This window comes from Chelmon rostratus, chromosome 20 (assembly GCF_017976325.1).
Source record: "Chelmon rostratus isolate fCheRos1 chromosome 20, fCheRos1.pri, whole genome shotgun sequence".
Lineage (NCBI taxonomy): Eukaryota > Metazoa > Chordata > Actinopteri > Chaetodontiformes > Chaetodontidae > Chelmon > Chelmon rostratus.
Window position 1 is genome coordinate 6,129,614 of NC_055677.1, and position 15,492 is coordinate 6,145,105.

Sequence of the window (15,492 nt, forward strand, 5' to 3'; positions counted from 1 at the left end):
CCAGCTCAGTGGTCACGTCACCGCCAAGGGAAACCCCTACCTTCAAAATATAACACAAAATAAACATTTAGACAAAAAGTTGCCTTCTTTTTCATGAACCACATAGTCGACAATGTGAAAACTGGCTTTCTGAACAATAATTCTGGAATTATTTCATTTGAACGTCTGCTAAACTACAGACTTATAAGATACCGAGTGATACTCGAATTTAATCATTGTAGGTATTTCTCTTATTATACAAATGCAATTTGTATAAAGGTGAGTAAGCTCACCCTCCTCCTCTTTTAGTTTGTCTTTTACACCTGTTTTTAAAAACCCATCTGACACAATCTGAATATTATTCATAAAATGAGTTTATATTAAAGCTGTGTGCATGTTGTCAATTATACACTGATTTCATCAATCAAAAGTCGTGTCAGCAGTTTAAATTTCAGCAATAAATGCTAAGTTTTCAACACTGAAGTTCCACTGTTATGAAACAACATACAGCAACTGAAATACATCCATGTCTCTGCTATGGTAAATCAATGCTTCTAGTTGTTCTCCTCCATGACATTGGCATAACCACGCATTAGGACCATATATGCAGCACGCAGACCCAGTCTGACTGTGTAAATAGGCTGTCTGTGCTTGCACACTCTACAGTGCAACAAAAACAATCTAATGCCTACAAACATGGCAAATTTGAAGTGAAGTCACAAGAAAGGTCAATATTAAAGTGATAAGATGCATCCAAGAACTCAATGCTTGGGTAGTGTAAATATCAGTTAAAGTCTTTAAATTCACGGTTTCTGTGATATTGAAAATTATAACCAGGTGGCTCTGCAGGTGGGATTTGGCATGACCACGGACACATGAGCAGCAAAATGTGTGAAGTCGCAGCGGATCCTTTCTTTTGCTGATCAGTCTGCCTGCTCGGTACAACAATCCAAGCCAAGACATCAACCCTCACATAAAGAACATCTGGATACATTTGGAAAATATTATTAGTAATATCCACTTTATTTGCCATTTCCAAATAACTCACAAAAAATGAATTGAAATGTAAGCTTCACCTCTTGCATTCACAAACAGATAGGCTACATTAGTGGTTATGTTCAAAATAAGTAAACATGAAGGAAACATTTAATTGATGGCATACATACAACCATCCAATCAAAGACATTGATACCTTTTTTTTATTCCAAGGGTATTTATATAAAAGGCAAAACAGGTTATTTGAATACCCAGTAGGACAGTTTGCTCATAGCTTTCACACAAATATCTGTTTTATTATCACCCTTTAAATCCTGCTGAAAATATCTGGGCCATCAAGTCCTTTAAATTATACGTGAAGACAAAGAGGAAAAGTAGAATAATTATGAATATGCTCCTGAAAAGCACTGAAACAAGAATTATACCGTGTTAAGCCAATGTTAGAGTAAGCAAGCACTATGGTGGTCACTTTATAGTAGCTTCTGCAATCCTCAACGATGGAGACACAGCAGTAAATGTAATGGCTATAAGCTAAGGAAGGTATGCCTCAACAGACTGTGATTCTTACACTTTATGTCAGTTTCCGTGCCTGTCGCATCAACTTTCAGGGGTGTCTCAATTATGGTATGGTGTACTGGAGGTTAGCCCTTAGAACATATTAACCCAAACTACTTTCCAAACATTCTCTTGCCGTGGCGTGCTAACATTTTGGGTTCAAATTCACCTCATATATTCCGTCTCACCCTCCCATCTTTAAACTCTTCACTCTCTCCACTGTGTGCTTTTCAGTTAAGAAGAAATATCACAGACATTCTTTTGCATTACTGTCTTTTTGTACAATGGACACTGAACTATGTGACAAACAAAGGTCGTAATCAAAGCCAGGGATTCTTTCGTGTTTGTGTATTAAACCAGGGAATCAATGAGACAACGTTAAAGGACCAGTCTGTCGGACTTTGTGGCATTTAGCGGTGAGGTTGCAGATTGCAATACACTGGATGCTAAAAACACAAAAGGCGCTCTCTCAAACCAGTGTTTGGTTTGTCTGTTCTGGGCTACCGTAGAAACATACAAAGAGTTCATTCTAAGTTAATGAAAACAACAATTCTTATTTTCAGGTGATTATACAGTAATGAGAACATACCTGTGCATAATATGTTCCATTTCTGCCCATAGATCCCCTAAATCCTACATACTGGCCCTTTAAGTATTTTTGAACTACAAAACGATTCACAATCTTTGAATGATGTCGGGTTTTCTGAGCTGTGGTCAGATCTCTAAACAGCTTAAATGCTTCTACTGCACTCAGTCTTGTTAAAAGTAGTTTACAGACACTGACAATGTTTTGAATAGTTTCATATTCTCATCCTCTTTGCAATTACAACGATCATTTTTGCATAGACTCCAGTGTTGGGCGTCCTATTGGTTGAGGACCTGCTTCAGTGTAAATGGTGAGCAGCTGCTGCTCACACACATTTACTCTCGCGTTGAAGGACTTAAACTGGATCAGCATGAAATGTGGCAACAACCTCTGGACAGTCGTCAGACTTTAAAAACGGCTGAAAATAATAAAATAAGTTAATTTATTAAGTTATAAGTTTTGTGGTTAGAAAATTGAGTGGCTCAGTCGCAAAGGGAAACTAAGAGAATGGAGGGTCAGATTTCACAGTGTGTTTTGGTCTATCATCATGTATAGCATTCTCATTTTGCCAATTTTTTTTTTTACACTGCTTCAACCCAACTTGCCAGTGAAAGTATTACTAAATCTAGATCAAATGAACAGATGAGGGAATTCATTAAGGTTTTACTACAGCTTTATAACACCGGGTAGCCTGACACAAGGTAAACAAAGCAGAATGTCAATGACCTCTAAACTCTGCACATCATCGGCAGCCTAAGATTACAGGCAAACAGGTTGGGTTCAGGGATTATTCACATTCACAATGGACAGAGAGGCAACAGTGATGCACTGTACATGAATTATTAAATCTCTCATAACCTTGCATTTCTACCCTAGGCCAGTCAGAATGACATTGTTTAAGCTCCCCTTCAACTTCTGCCATCGTCAGTTTTACACAAACACCGCAGTGCTTACTTTTCATGCTCACTATAGCAAGTTGTCATTTCCATTAAGAAGCGGGCACTTGTTTGTACTAGCTAGCATTTTTCTTTGGTGACTGACAGCAACCTTTTTGGACAGGTATCACCGTATTTCTATCATGCCTGCATTCATTTTCTTATATTTCATGCCTTATAACTCACCTATCCATTAATTTATTCCCTCGTAAATCCCTATTGAGAAATAAATTAAGTAGAAAAAAAGGAGGGGAAAACAAGGTTGGTGATTAAAAGCCTGAGCCAGGAAAAGTAAAATTGGCAAAAGAAATCTTTACATGACTGGAAGCTATTTATTTTATCAACTTTAAGATGTGTTCAGAAAGGGTGTAAAGGATGTAGTGTTATGGAATCACCTTTTATCAGAGCACCAGGGATTCCTTTGTTGCAAGAAAAACAAAACAAAACAAAAAAAGGCAATGAATGCCATTAGCCGAGCGAGGTAAAATTTCTGAAATGTTAGATTTGAAAAAAGTTCAAGTGTTGTAAAATCCCTCACAGATTTAAGGGCAATGATCAATGTCGTTTGTGCATTTGAGAAGACTCAACAAAGTGACGCGAAAGGGGGAAAAAATAAAAACACTAGTGCGCTCGTCTTACACTGGTTGATATGATAGAGGAGAAAAGAAGAGTTTGATTTCACAGATAAAAATAAGTGTTCATAACTATACCACGTAGTAAAATCGAGGTGTAAAACGACAAATGGGAATGGCATCAAATTTCGGCTCCGACTTAGTAAACGCGACAATCTTTCAATTAAAATGTTTCATAGATTCACCAGTGCAATGTACATTTCCTCGGTGGCACTTGATGAATTCTGGGTTGACACTACACTGCTGAGTCTGTTAACTTACGTTTCCTACCCAAACTCCAGTTACATCTTCCCCATTTAAACCTTGGCTCTGACACCTTCACTTTCATCTTTTCCGCTGAACTGCACAGTTGTCTGAATATATTACACACATCAAACTTTACAATGAAAGGTTTTGTAACATTTCAGGGCTCAGCCTCTTTGTCAAGCTTAGGCCTAAATTAAAACACCATCCATTTATTACACTCTGTAATGTGGTCAGAGTGAGAGAGAGAGAGAGAGTACATAAATTATTTGGAGTGTCAGCACATAAAAAGTTAGAGCTATAAATGGTGTATGGAGTGCCACCTTACTACTACCTGACACACGGTCAGATGTCCCGTTAGCCAGGAACAGAAAGTCATGGTCAGGTATGGGCACAAAATAAATGCAAAAGTCTGAGAAATGTATATGTACATAAGCAGCTATCCTGCTCTCTCTTACCACTATAAAATACAGCATCTCTCTCTAATTCTCTTGGCCAAACTTTTACTTTTCTTCTTCCCGTTCTTCTCTTTGCTGTCCTCCATTTTCCTTGCCCGGATCTCTCTCATCAGGTCAAAGAACACCTGTTGAAACACACCAAAAAAAAACGTTGGTGGGGTGTCATGATTATATGTTTGCGCAATATCAAGAACGTGAACGTATTCAGCCAGGGATGCCGATGTTTAGCGAGTCAAACGTACCTTGTCAACGTTGGCACGGGTTTTGGCAGAAGTCTCCACATAGCATACGCCCCACTGCTCGGCGCGTGCCTTCGCCTCGTCCGCACTGACCTGCCGTCGGTCGTCCAAGTCTGACTTGTTACCGACCAAGAGGAAGGGCACGTTTTCATCCTCCTTCACTCGCAGAATCTGCTCTCTGTAAAACAGGAAATGTCATTCAGCCGTGATTCATACAAAGAACCAGACTACTGCTTGCTAAAGTAGCGTCGAGGTGTAGTGAAGTACAACTGCAAAAAATACAGTTGCCTTTAATGATGTTCCAAAATGTCAAAACATCATGCATTTTTTGTGCTTTAACAGGGGAAAAATACCTAAAGCCTGAGGTATTGCTCTTAAACATGCATTCACATGATGGGTACCTCATGTACTCTGCATCTGTCTGTTGCGTTGGTTGCGCATGTCCTCAAAAGGTAACGAGGGTCAGGGGTGAGGGTAAGAGGTGAGTAGGAACGTCAGCAGTGACAACAATGGCAGAACATTTTGATGACAAGCTGACAGACCAAGTCCGCAATTACACGCATCTGTACGACGGGTCACTGCCGATGCACAGTGACAGGTCAGACAGATCAATACCATTTTAGAAGTCGATATGGAAACCTGCAAAAACAAACGGAAGCAGGCCTGACACTGCTACGTCCTTGCATGCCGGAAAATTTGGAAAAACGGAGTGGGGATAGTGCCAATGTCACGTTTTTACCACCAGTCATCAGACGCCTGAGCTGGCGCCCTCATGTGGAAACCTCCAGTGACGCGCAAAGTACAGAGACAAGTATATGAACAACTCTGCTCAAGCTGAATGCTTGGTTAAAAAGCAAGTATATCTCCAGCCTAACAGTTACTATCATTAATTTCTAATGATAGGAAACAGTCTCAATGAATGCTACTGGACCTGAAGTCTACTGTTGCTGCAAATGATTCCAGTTCTGTGATGGAAAACACACAGAGGAAACCCTCGCCACTGCGGAAGTAGTTATCCCGTATGGCTGCGTAGTCCTCTTGTCCAGCTGTGTCAAGGATGTCGATCTGGACCTCCTCTCCATCCAGCACCACTTTCTTCCTGTAACTGTCTGCTTTGGTGGGCTCATAGTCTTCAACAAACTACGGGGAAACAAAAATAAAGTTTCTCTTAACAACCCAGGTCAGCTTGGTTGTCCATTATGCCAACAAAGAGAAACTTTCCTACCTCAACAACTTGTGAAATGTACTTGACTGCTGTGTTGTAAGTTGCTCACCTCATCATACATGAACTGGAGAGTTAGGGCTGATTTCCCCACTCCTCCACTGCCCACCATAATCACTTTGTGAAGGGCTAGAGAGTTCTGCCCTTTTGGCTTAGCAGCTGCCATGGCTCTGTGTAGTAAGAGATCCGAGTGTAAAAGGGAGGAAGTTCAACGTGCAGCCGGAGGTGGAGGGAAGGATTGTGAAATGAAAACCGCAAAAGTCAGTCCGAGGTTTCCAGCTGCAACAAAGTGCCAGATGATAATTCCTGGGGAGAAAAAGAGAGGAGAGATCCTAAGATGTTTCATCATCATTTCCAAGGCTCTAGATTCCATTTCTGAAGTTAGACTGTGCAGCCATAGTGTACCGTAGCAATAAAATGAAGCAGAAGAAACTGCCATTACTACAAATACAGCACATAGGATTATTCTTTGAACCTTGTTAAGACTACAGCAATATGAAATGTGGTAATGGCCACTAGCTCTATATTGGTGCATTAGAAACTGCTTTCTAATCAGTATTTTCATTATCACTCCTCCCTGCAGCTATGCAAGCACAGGAAGATTACATTTCCCTTAAGAAAGCCATTAGAAAGACATAGTAAAACCTTTTTTTCTTTGCAATGACAAAAAAAAGCCAGAGAAATAGATTTAATTACTGGAAAAATCAGAGTCACGACAGCGTTTCCCCATACAATATACAGAAATGATCATCATCTAAAGAAAAACATTTTTGTACTTCTTTATTTCTAAATTCTTCCTTTCAGACATCAGAAAAAGAGGTCTGCCAGAAAGACAGATTTTAATGGACAACTTTACAGACGAGCTAAATGCCAAATCAAGAGCTTGTCAATGTAATGCTACGATGCAGCCAACTTTCACATGCTGGACGGCAAACGCATTCGCAACCTGTGGGAAAATACCACTTGTGGCAAGCTCAATGACATCTGGGTAAGCAAAGTACACCATGACAAACAGTAGGCAAATTCCACTAAGCCAAGAGGAACCTGTGGAAACCATTTAGCAAAGAAATATAACTTTTTAAAAGCTTCTGGGTAACATCTGGCAGTATTTTCCAAACTTTGACAGGAGTGGATAAAATTTGACACATGTCGAAGCGATTTAGTGGTCAGTTTCCCATACTAAACTGTCCAAGAAGACTATGGGAATACCATGATGTCCTGAAGTGTGCGCTTATGCTCTTTCCTATTGCAGGCCCACACAGACCTCTGGGGATGAGGGATAAAGATGGGAATGCTGCCAGCAGGTCATTATACAAATTAACAAAAGGGGTCCATGCACTGAAAGTCAATATTACGATTTAGCATTGAAGGAAATGTTGCTTTACCTTTAACAATTTAAACCCCATAGTAAAGAAACACATCTCTCAACAAATTGTTTTGAGGAAAGATTATGTTAATATCTATCCATATGAACACTTTAAGTAACGTTAGTGATGTTAAAGTCTTAAAGAAACGTTTAAAATGTAACAAGACACGGAAATAGAGACACAATAATAAGTATTAAGGTTCACATGATGACCTCAAAATTAGGTGTGACTGTAATTAGATGTGTCATCACACTGGCTTAACAAACGTATCTGCAGATCATGAATTTGGCTTCTCCAAAACGTAAATAACACTGTCACGTCGAGAATATAATAGATGGTCTGTACTCTTTGATGAGCAAGTGACAATTTCACCCTTCAATTACAACAACAGACGGCTGAAATCGCACATAACGATGCGCAATACTGTAATAATCACATTAACTTAATAGCAAGTTAGCTGGTGACATGTCAAGTGCAGGTAAACTAGCTAGCAGGTTGACTACAGTGAGCGATGTGGCTAACAAGCTAACTCACCTACCAAGCAGGTTAACGTCACCTGGCCGTTAATTAACGCTTGAGGAAGTTCAAAATGAAGATAACGCATAAATATCGGATACCTAGCAACAGATGTTCGGTCGATCCCTTCAAACTCAGCAGCTTCCTCGCTAGCTAGCTAGGGTGACCACATAGGCGAACGGCTCGCAAGCGATAACAAGCAGCTAATCACAGATGCAACGTAAAAAGAGGGCAAACACGACCGGCAGAAAGAGTCAAAGCAGCGGCATTTGTGTGAATAACATCACCTACCGGTAATTTAAAGAGTATTCACCTTGGCAAGACGCTTGACGAATGCTGAATTATGGTGGCAAAATGGAAAGACTCAGCTAGCTACTTGTTAGCTCATGGCTAGCCCCCTTGCTAACTCCAGAGACTTGGCTGGTAGCTGTTAGCAGCAGACTGACTGCACGTCCTGTGGGCTTGGCTCCGTCTGACAACGCCCGCCCGCCTGGGAGAACCAAACACTCAGTTTTACTTTTCCTGTGGCTGTAACATTGATTTCTCACAAATAACAATACCTACAGTTGTAAATAATGATATAATTTCTGAGTTATGCTGGTTATTTGCTTTTTGATTGAATATAAAATACAGATTAGGCTTGAACATGCCAGGTAATTGATTAATTGGCTAATCCATTTTAAACGTTGGCACCTTTGTTCAGGAGGACTTTCAAGAGCCAGGTAATGTTGGTTTAAATGTTTTAATCATTATTTCATAAAATAGTTTAAAAATAAACACTGACTGCACACATTTGTCATTTAATCCAAGCACACTGTTGAAGTAAATGTTTATTTGTAATAAAAAAAATGCTTGTTTCCAGCAAAGATTTTACCTGCGTTAAAGTTGTGTAAAATTGAAGAAAATGGTATTACAAATATGTTTAAGTTTTTAATATTGTGACTGTCATTTCCCCCCCCTATTTTGTGCTTCAGTGATGAAGTCCATAATCTCTGACCTGCATTTGAAATTTGCAGAGAAGACATGGAATGAAACATTTCAGCTTGTTCGAAGATGCATGGTAAGAGAAATACCAGTAAATGCTACCTCTGGTCATCTTCTCACATGCACGCTGTTTTCATCCACATGTTAGTTTTAGCTCCCTTTTTTAAACACCGCAATGCAAATCATGGCGATTGCACTCAATTCCCTTGGCGGAGTTATTTGAAAGTCTGCACCTTATTAGTTATATGCAGAGAAAAGTGATGATTGCTGAAACACAAATATATAAACATGGCAGCTCACTTGAAGGCTTCTCTAATATGATGATGTGCTGCAAATCAGGAACTGGTGTGGTGATGCACTGAGAATGAGATCATCCTGGAACACACAAGTCTTTGTTGTCGGATCAGCAGTCTGTGCATTGATGGTAGCTTGGTTTCACTTCACTTCAAGTTGCTTGGTTGTATTTTAGGTTGCTTTATGGTTGTGGCTTCGTTTCTAGTATGCTAAACACTCTTCTGTTTGGCAGGACGAGCCCTGTCTGTTGGCTTCAGTCATTTGCTTTTGCAGTATTTAGCCTCATCGATCTTTTATGCTCAGTTCTTTGTAAGCTGCTCCACTTGTAGATGAGTACCATTTGGTGACAGGTTTAGTGCTGCAAAGGTGCAAAGCTTTTATAGATTTGCACGTCTTCACTCAACAAAAAGGTTGCAAAGTGCTCTATGCTGCTATACTTACTTATACTGTATGCAGAGGCTGTGAGAGGGTGTGTTCGCTTTCTCTAGATTTGTCATGGGTGGAGCAGCAGGGTAGATAATACTTCTGGATTAATACAAAGTGGAGCTTGGCAGTGGTCAGTCTCAGGAGTCCGGTAAACTTGATTACATGGTGGTCTGAAGAGATGTGTGGTCCAGAAGGGATGAGGCAGCTGGGGCTAGTCATACAATTTCCTGCCAGCAGTGATGCTGAAGAGGACTTTTGCAGGTCTAGACTCCCCCAGAAAGATTGTTTTCACACACTCAGGTGCAGCAGCATCACTGCCTCCCCGGTTTTTAAAACATGCTTGCAGCGTCGTAGTGCGAGGCAGAGAAATGTCAACACTTCCCTTTGCTATGGTGTCATGCAGCTTGTGTTTTATGGGATGGGCTGGGAGGGCCGAGGGCCGTTTACACAAGGATGGCATTGCCACACAACTGCTCCATTGTTTTGTTTTTTCTCCCCTTTGTCCCCCAATAGGACAAATCCAGAGATGACTCCAAACCCTGTGAGCCGCTGGTCAGATCCCTGGAAAGGCTCCAGGAAGTGTTCAATGGTAAACAAACAATATACTAATAATTCTCTACATAGTTTAGTGAATGTATTTCACTTTGCCTGCGAGTAAATCACTATCTGCATGTTTCAGTGACCTCTATGAAGACCATGAAGTCTCGTTTGGAACTGATTGCTAAACAACAAGGGTACAGTCTTTCTGTCTGTGACATTGTTGACTTGTGATATTTGACTTCACTGCGCTTCCAGACGTCTCCTTTATTGCACTAATTTCCTGAATTCAGCATTATAGAGCGTTTATGAGCTTTATTCTATCCTGCCTAGACTGGGCTTTCACATCACCGAGGCCACATGCTACCTGACGGCAGATTTGTTCTACCTGGAGGTGGTGTTGCTGCCATGTGGCAGGGTGGAGGACGTAAAGGTGGCCCCACATGGAGGATCCCCCGTTGTAAGTGGACTGCGCTGTTCATGTTACTCCCCTTTTACTCTGAGTGATAATGTAATGAAATTGTCTTGCAGCCCAGCGAGTCCCTTCTCCAGCTGCTGAGGTAAGCGATGGTAAATTTCTACGTTGACATTCTGCTTGCAACCAGCAGCACAGTTATCCCCCAAACTAAAGAGCTGCAAATGACATTATATATTTTGAGTTAATCATTTAAAAAGCAGGTTTGGATGCTGATTTGTGCTGTTTTGTTTTGGGGCTTTTTTGGTGGCACAGGTCAAAACATTTTGCTGAGTTCTCCATGAAGTTGGCAGGCCTCTCCGCCCACTACAACATCCCTGGAGACAAGTCTGAACTCTTCCATATTTTTTTAACCTTTTAAGATTTTGAGGCTCTTGCAGTCATTTTGTTATTTTTGCCTTTTGTTTGTTTGTTTCAGTGAAGTGAAATTAAAGTTATTTACGTCTCTGCAATGCCTCTGGAAGGACTTGCAGCAAATATCATGTTTACAGAGGTAAGTGGCACGAAAACAAGAATGTCCAAAAGTTTTGTTCTACCATTAAGAGCGGTGACGATGAGGAGCCTAGTTGATTTTGTCAAAATTAATTAGCATCTGCTAATTTCAGTCATTTTTCAAGGAAAAATGGCTAATAGCTTCTCAAACATGAGGACTTGCTGCTTGTTTTATAGTAAAAGAAATTAAGATTTGGATAAAATGGCAATTTTAGGACACCACTTTGAGCTCCGGGATGTTATGATGGACATTTTTCACAGATGCAAAAGTATTCAGCAGATTAATCGATAATGAATAATTATTTGTTGCATGTCCACAACAAACAGAATCAGCAGTTATTCTGCTTTCAGGGAGCCAAAGGACTCTGACCCTCAAGTGGACTTGATTAACAATGGCAGGATTGGGTGTCTGATTGCTGGAAAAGAAGGTACCAAGAGGCCAAAACTCAAGTTCTGCATGCATCTTTTCTTCAGTTGATATTTGATTTATCGTTTCAGATTGTCCTCTGACTATCCAGTTCTATATCAGCCCGACTAATGGAGTGAACACCTCAGATTTACGTAAGATGTCGAAGCTTCACAAATAGACCTGTTAAGGCCTTGAGGCACATTCCCATAAATGGCCTTAACCATTTCCTGAAAAGCTGTTGTTTTTGACAAAGGGACAGCCGCAGTCGTCCAGGCAGCCCAGGTGACCGTCGGTGTCAGCGACGTGACTCACAAGCTTCCACAGGGGTAACGTGTTGCTGTTTAATCTCTCGCTCAACAGGATGCCATCTATTTTACGGTGTATCAGTATAGTGACGCTACGTCCTGTGGCAGCTACCCTGTGTTCCTGCCGCTGAGCGAGGCGCCGCATGAGACGCTGCCGGCCTGCTTTCTCCTCAGACTGCAGCCAGCGATCCCAGTGACGGCGTCTGTTGTGGACAAGCTGAGGCAGATTACAGGTCGGGCAGCTTCACGCGACAAATATTGTATAAAACATGTTCAAAAATGCTATTAGAACTAATTGCACCACAAGCATCACTCTGTCCCACGCTCTCTCCCTCTCCCTCTGTGATATTACATAGATGTGATCATACCAGATGTTGACCTGCAGTGGGCACCCTTACCCAAGCTTCTGATGAGCTGCTCACAAAGTACAAGCTGCGGCGAGGAGTCGATGGATGAGCAGGATGCTGTTTTCACACTGGTATGCACGTTCAACACACTTGTTTTAAGCTCAATTCTGAAGATAATTTCAAGATAAATTATAATGCAAGCCTTAGATGTTCTGGATGACATAAATTGATTGAGCACCTTTTCTGTGCAGCCTCTTCCTGGTGGTGCGATGCACAGTTATATTCTCCCTGGAGCTGCGTGGGAGGTGCCTGCCCAGAGAAGCACTGTAGTGGACAGGATTCCCTTCACCCACCCTGCCCATGTCCCGGCCCTGCTGGAGCTGCTGCGTCATCAGTGCGCCATTAACGCCCTGCTGGGGAGCTGTTTGGCTTCGCAGCGTGCCAGCACGAGTAGGAGAATTTTCACGTCGCAGTATATGTTCAAATTGGAGTTGTTGGCAGGAAAAATGAACACATGTCATTAATCCGGTATCTGACGCTTTAATGATGGATTCTGCCGTCAGGTTCGATTTGCGAGCTCCACTTCGAAGTCCTGCCGGAGTCTGAGACCAGCTTTTCTGTGACCTTCCACCGACCTGACAGTGACTCCCTCGCCGTTTGTGAGCGTTTACAATATGTTTGCTGAGGTTGAACTGTCACTGTTTAGACAGAGCCCGAGAGCCTCGACATGTGAGAAATGTCAGCTTTTCAGAATCAACAACAATGGCCTTTATTTATCCAATTTGGTTTAGATTTTTTTTAGCCCGTGGGGTGTATAATTTTAAGATAATGACATAGAAACTTATGACTAATTGGTGCTCTTTTTTTTTATTTTTATTTTTATTTTTTTTTGCCACAGTGCTGGTGAACGTGTATGATTCTCGTCAGATTAGCTGCACTTTGTTCGGAGCAGGCGTAGAGGATCCTTCTTTGGGTGAATACATTTCAACTGTCCTGATGAGGTATGCCCTCATGACATATATATACCACTTCTTTCTTTACAGCTAAGAGGATCATGGCGGCTCTGGGCCTCCCTCCTTTTGCGGGATCAACATCTTGAATCGTGATTAAGATTGTTTTGATATGTAGTCGCATAAAATGGATCGACTTTCCCATTAGATGAGTAGTTTTTGAAGATGTAAATGTCATTTCTAACACTGTGTCTTAGGTGCATGTCCATTCCTGTGACCTTGAGGATGTTACACAGCAAGCTAGAGGAGATCACCTCTGCCCCACTTTCTCCCCGCCGCCCAGCCACCACAGAGGCTGAAAATGACCACTCGGCTCCCTCGAGCGCCACCGTGACCGACACCAGCAGCGCCTTGACCACGTACTCCCAGAGTGCATCTGTGCCAGAGGACGGCTTCAGCGTTCCTCCTTCAGCCTGCTATGCCATGTCTGTAGCCAAATCTGAGCTCCTTCCTGAAATAAATGCAAGTCCTGCTGTCAACCTTTACCCAGTCGCTCCTGCGGGTGTGTTTCCACACTGGATGACCAAGAGCGGCCGTCTGTCAGAGCTGATCTGAAAGCGCTACATGTGATGACCTGAAGTTTAAACCTTTTAAAATGAGCCATTTTTAGAAGATAATAAATATTCTGATAAAGCAACTGTTTTATTTACGCAGAACATCAGGAGTACACTGAAACATGTCATGTGTCGCTTGTGTGTCTGAGTTTATTTTGAGTTAGCGCATGATCACATCCACCTCCTCCATCCTCTGCAGAAAGCCGAAGTGTTTCTTACTATGCATTCCAGTGTGGCAGAGATTGCCGGCTGTAAAGGTTTGAGGTTTGGCATTTGACCTCTCTCAGACAGCCAAGAGCCCAGTTGATTGGTACCATGTGAGCCAATCGAACATTGTTAAAGTACATGATGCATTCTTGATGGCTTGTAAGAGTAAAGTAGAGATCAACGCACGCTGCACATTAAACTAAACGGCTCGGCTGGATGCATAAATAATATCGAGGGTAGGGCTTGCTTGTGTGAGATTTCAAGAATTCCTCTTTAAAACGCAATAATTGTACAATAAGGAAATAGCACATGGTGTGAAAGTGGAGGAGTTAAATACCTCTGGGGAATGGAAACTCCCAGTACAGCACAAGCATTATGTTTGTACTTTCAGAGAAGAACATGCCTACATAAAGCTCCATTATGCAAAATTAGCTGCATTTTGAAAGAAAAGTTGCCTTTGACCTGTTTTGAACAGTAGATGTGAGATGAAAGCAGGAGCTATATTAACCCACGTATCTCATTAAAGGATATAAGTCAGTATAGACCAAAATATGTTATCTGCAGCAGCTCTACAGTCTTTGTACATTTAGGAAGGATTTTCAACAAGTATCTGGAATATTAAGTCAACTGTCAGCAGCAGACAACTGGTTTTGTCCACCGCCTTTACTTGTACGTATCCGATGACCTGTATGGCTGCTATTCATAGAAACATTCCGACATGTGCAGTTAAACCATTCTCTTCTTTCAGGAGGTCCATATCCTCTGAATATTTAAGAGATTATGTGTCCTCGGTGTCTGATTGGTTCATCGTGAATCTCTGGAAGTCACACCTGTGATGACGCAGAACTTAAACATATACAGAAAATAGGAGAAAATAATCAGCAGATTCATCCAGAATGAGAATAATCATTAATAAATAGTTCAACATGAGCTTCAACTCAACCAACTGCAACAGTAAAATCCTGCTTTTACATTAATGCACGAGTCATAGTAACATGATTTATGACAGTTTAACAGTCACAGGGTACAGCTGTCGTCATTTAGTACTTTTAGTACTTTTAAGTACATTTTCCTGATTATACGTACATACTTTTACTTTAAATGCAGGAATACTGAAGTCAAGGATACTTCCTCCACCACTGCTGGAGTATAATTTGTGATGCATTGACGTGCATGCATCACTAATTAAATCATTTAACTGATTTGTTAATTTCCCCAGTGTGGAATCAATAAAGTTATGTCTTATCTCTTAATGTTGCAGCAGGCAGGAACTAATTATAACTACTTTGCTGGGTGGCCTAATCCATAATAATAATAATGATGATAATAATTTATGATTTGATTTATAAGTAACTGGTAACTGCTGTTGTAAAAGGTGTAATATTGGTTTCCAGGATGTAAAAAAAAAAACAACAACTATAAATTGCCATAAATCTGAAGTATAGTGAGTGAACATGGTTCCATTGCAGCGCTGCCTTTTGATTGTTTCATTGAAGAACAAAAGTTAAACTTCTGCACCATTTCAAGGCATTTGCATAATAAAATCTGTTGTGATTGCACAGTATCTGAGTCTCAGTCTCGGCTTCTCTTTGACTCCTCTCTTCTACATCTATGCACAGCTCCTCTCTGGTCTGCGGTCTCTTTAAATCCAGATCCAGCGGACGAGAGCTGCGCGTCCTCACTAACTTGTCTGGCCGCTGTGATTGCCCGCACTCAGCCTGATA

The 15,492-nt window shown here is 41.3% G+C and overlaps 2 protein-coding genes across 3 annotated transcripts; one reads left to right on the forward strand and one right to left on the reverse strand.

The window, feature by feature from the left end:
• Positions 1-962: 962 nt before the first annotated feature.
• On the reverse strand, positions 963-8,167 carry ralaa (v-ral simian leukemia viral oncogene homolog Aa (ras related)). Of its 2 annotated transcripts, none has more exons than XM_041961789.1 (5): positions 8,020-8,167; positions 5,898-6,151; positions 5,555-5,763; positions 4,627-4,801; positions 963-4,509 (listed from the first exon to the last, which is right to left on the reverse strand). In XM_041961789.1, the coding sequence occupies exons 2-5, from the start codon at positions 6,009-6,011 to the stop codon at positions 4,387-4,389; spliced, it is 621 nt and encodes a 206-aa protein (XP_041817723.1). In that variant the 5' UTR covers positions 6,012-6,151; positions 8,020-8,167; the 3' UTR covers positions 963-4,386. The 2 variants fall into 2 exon arrangements, with proteins under 2 accessions (XP_041817723.1, XP_041817724.1); XM_041961790.1 differs by having other exon boundaries at positions 8,042-8,155.
• Positions 8,168-8,704: 537 nt separating this feature from the next.
• On the forward strand, positions 8,705-13,654 carry zgc:111976 (uncharacterized protein LOC553663 homolog). The gene is made up of 16 exons (XM_041961923.1): positions 8,705-8,788; positions 9,946-10,021; positions 10,112-10,166; positions 10,303-10,429; positions 10,501-10,529; positions 10,700-10,771; positions 10,863-10,937; positions 11,288-11,364; positions 11,435-11,497; positions 11,599-11,627; positions 11,706-11,883; positions 12,007-12,128; positions 12,249-12,447; positions 12,561-12,656; positions 12,896-12,998; positions 13,205-13,654. The coding sequence occupies exons 1-16, from the start codon at positions 8,705-8,707 to the stop codon at positions 13,560-13,562; spliced, it is 1,743 nt and encodes a 580-aa protein (XP_041817857.1). The 3' UTR covers positions 13,563-13,654.
• The last annotated feature ends 1,838 nt before the right edge of the window (positions 13,655-15,492 follow it).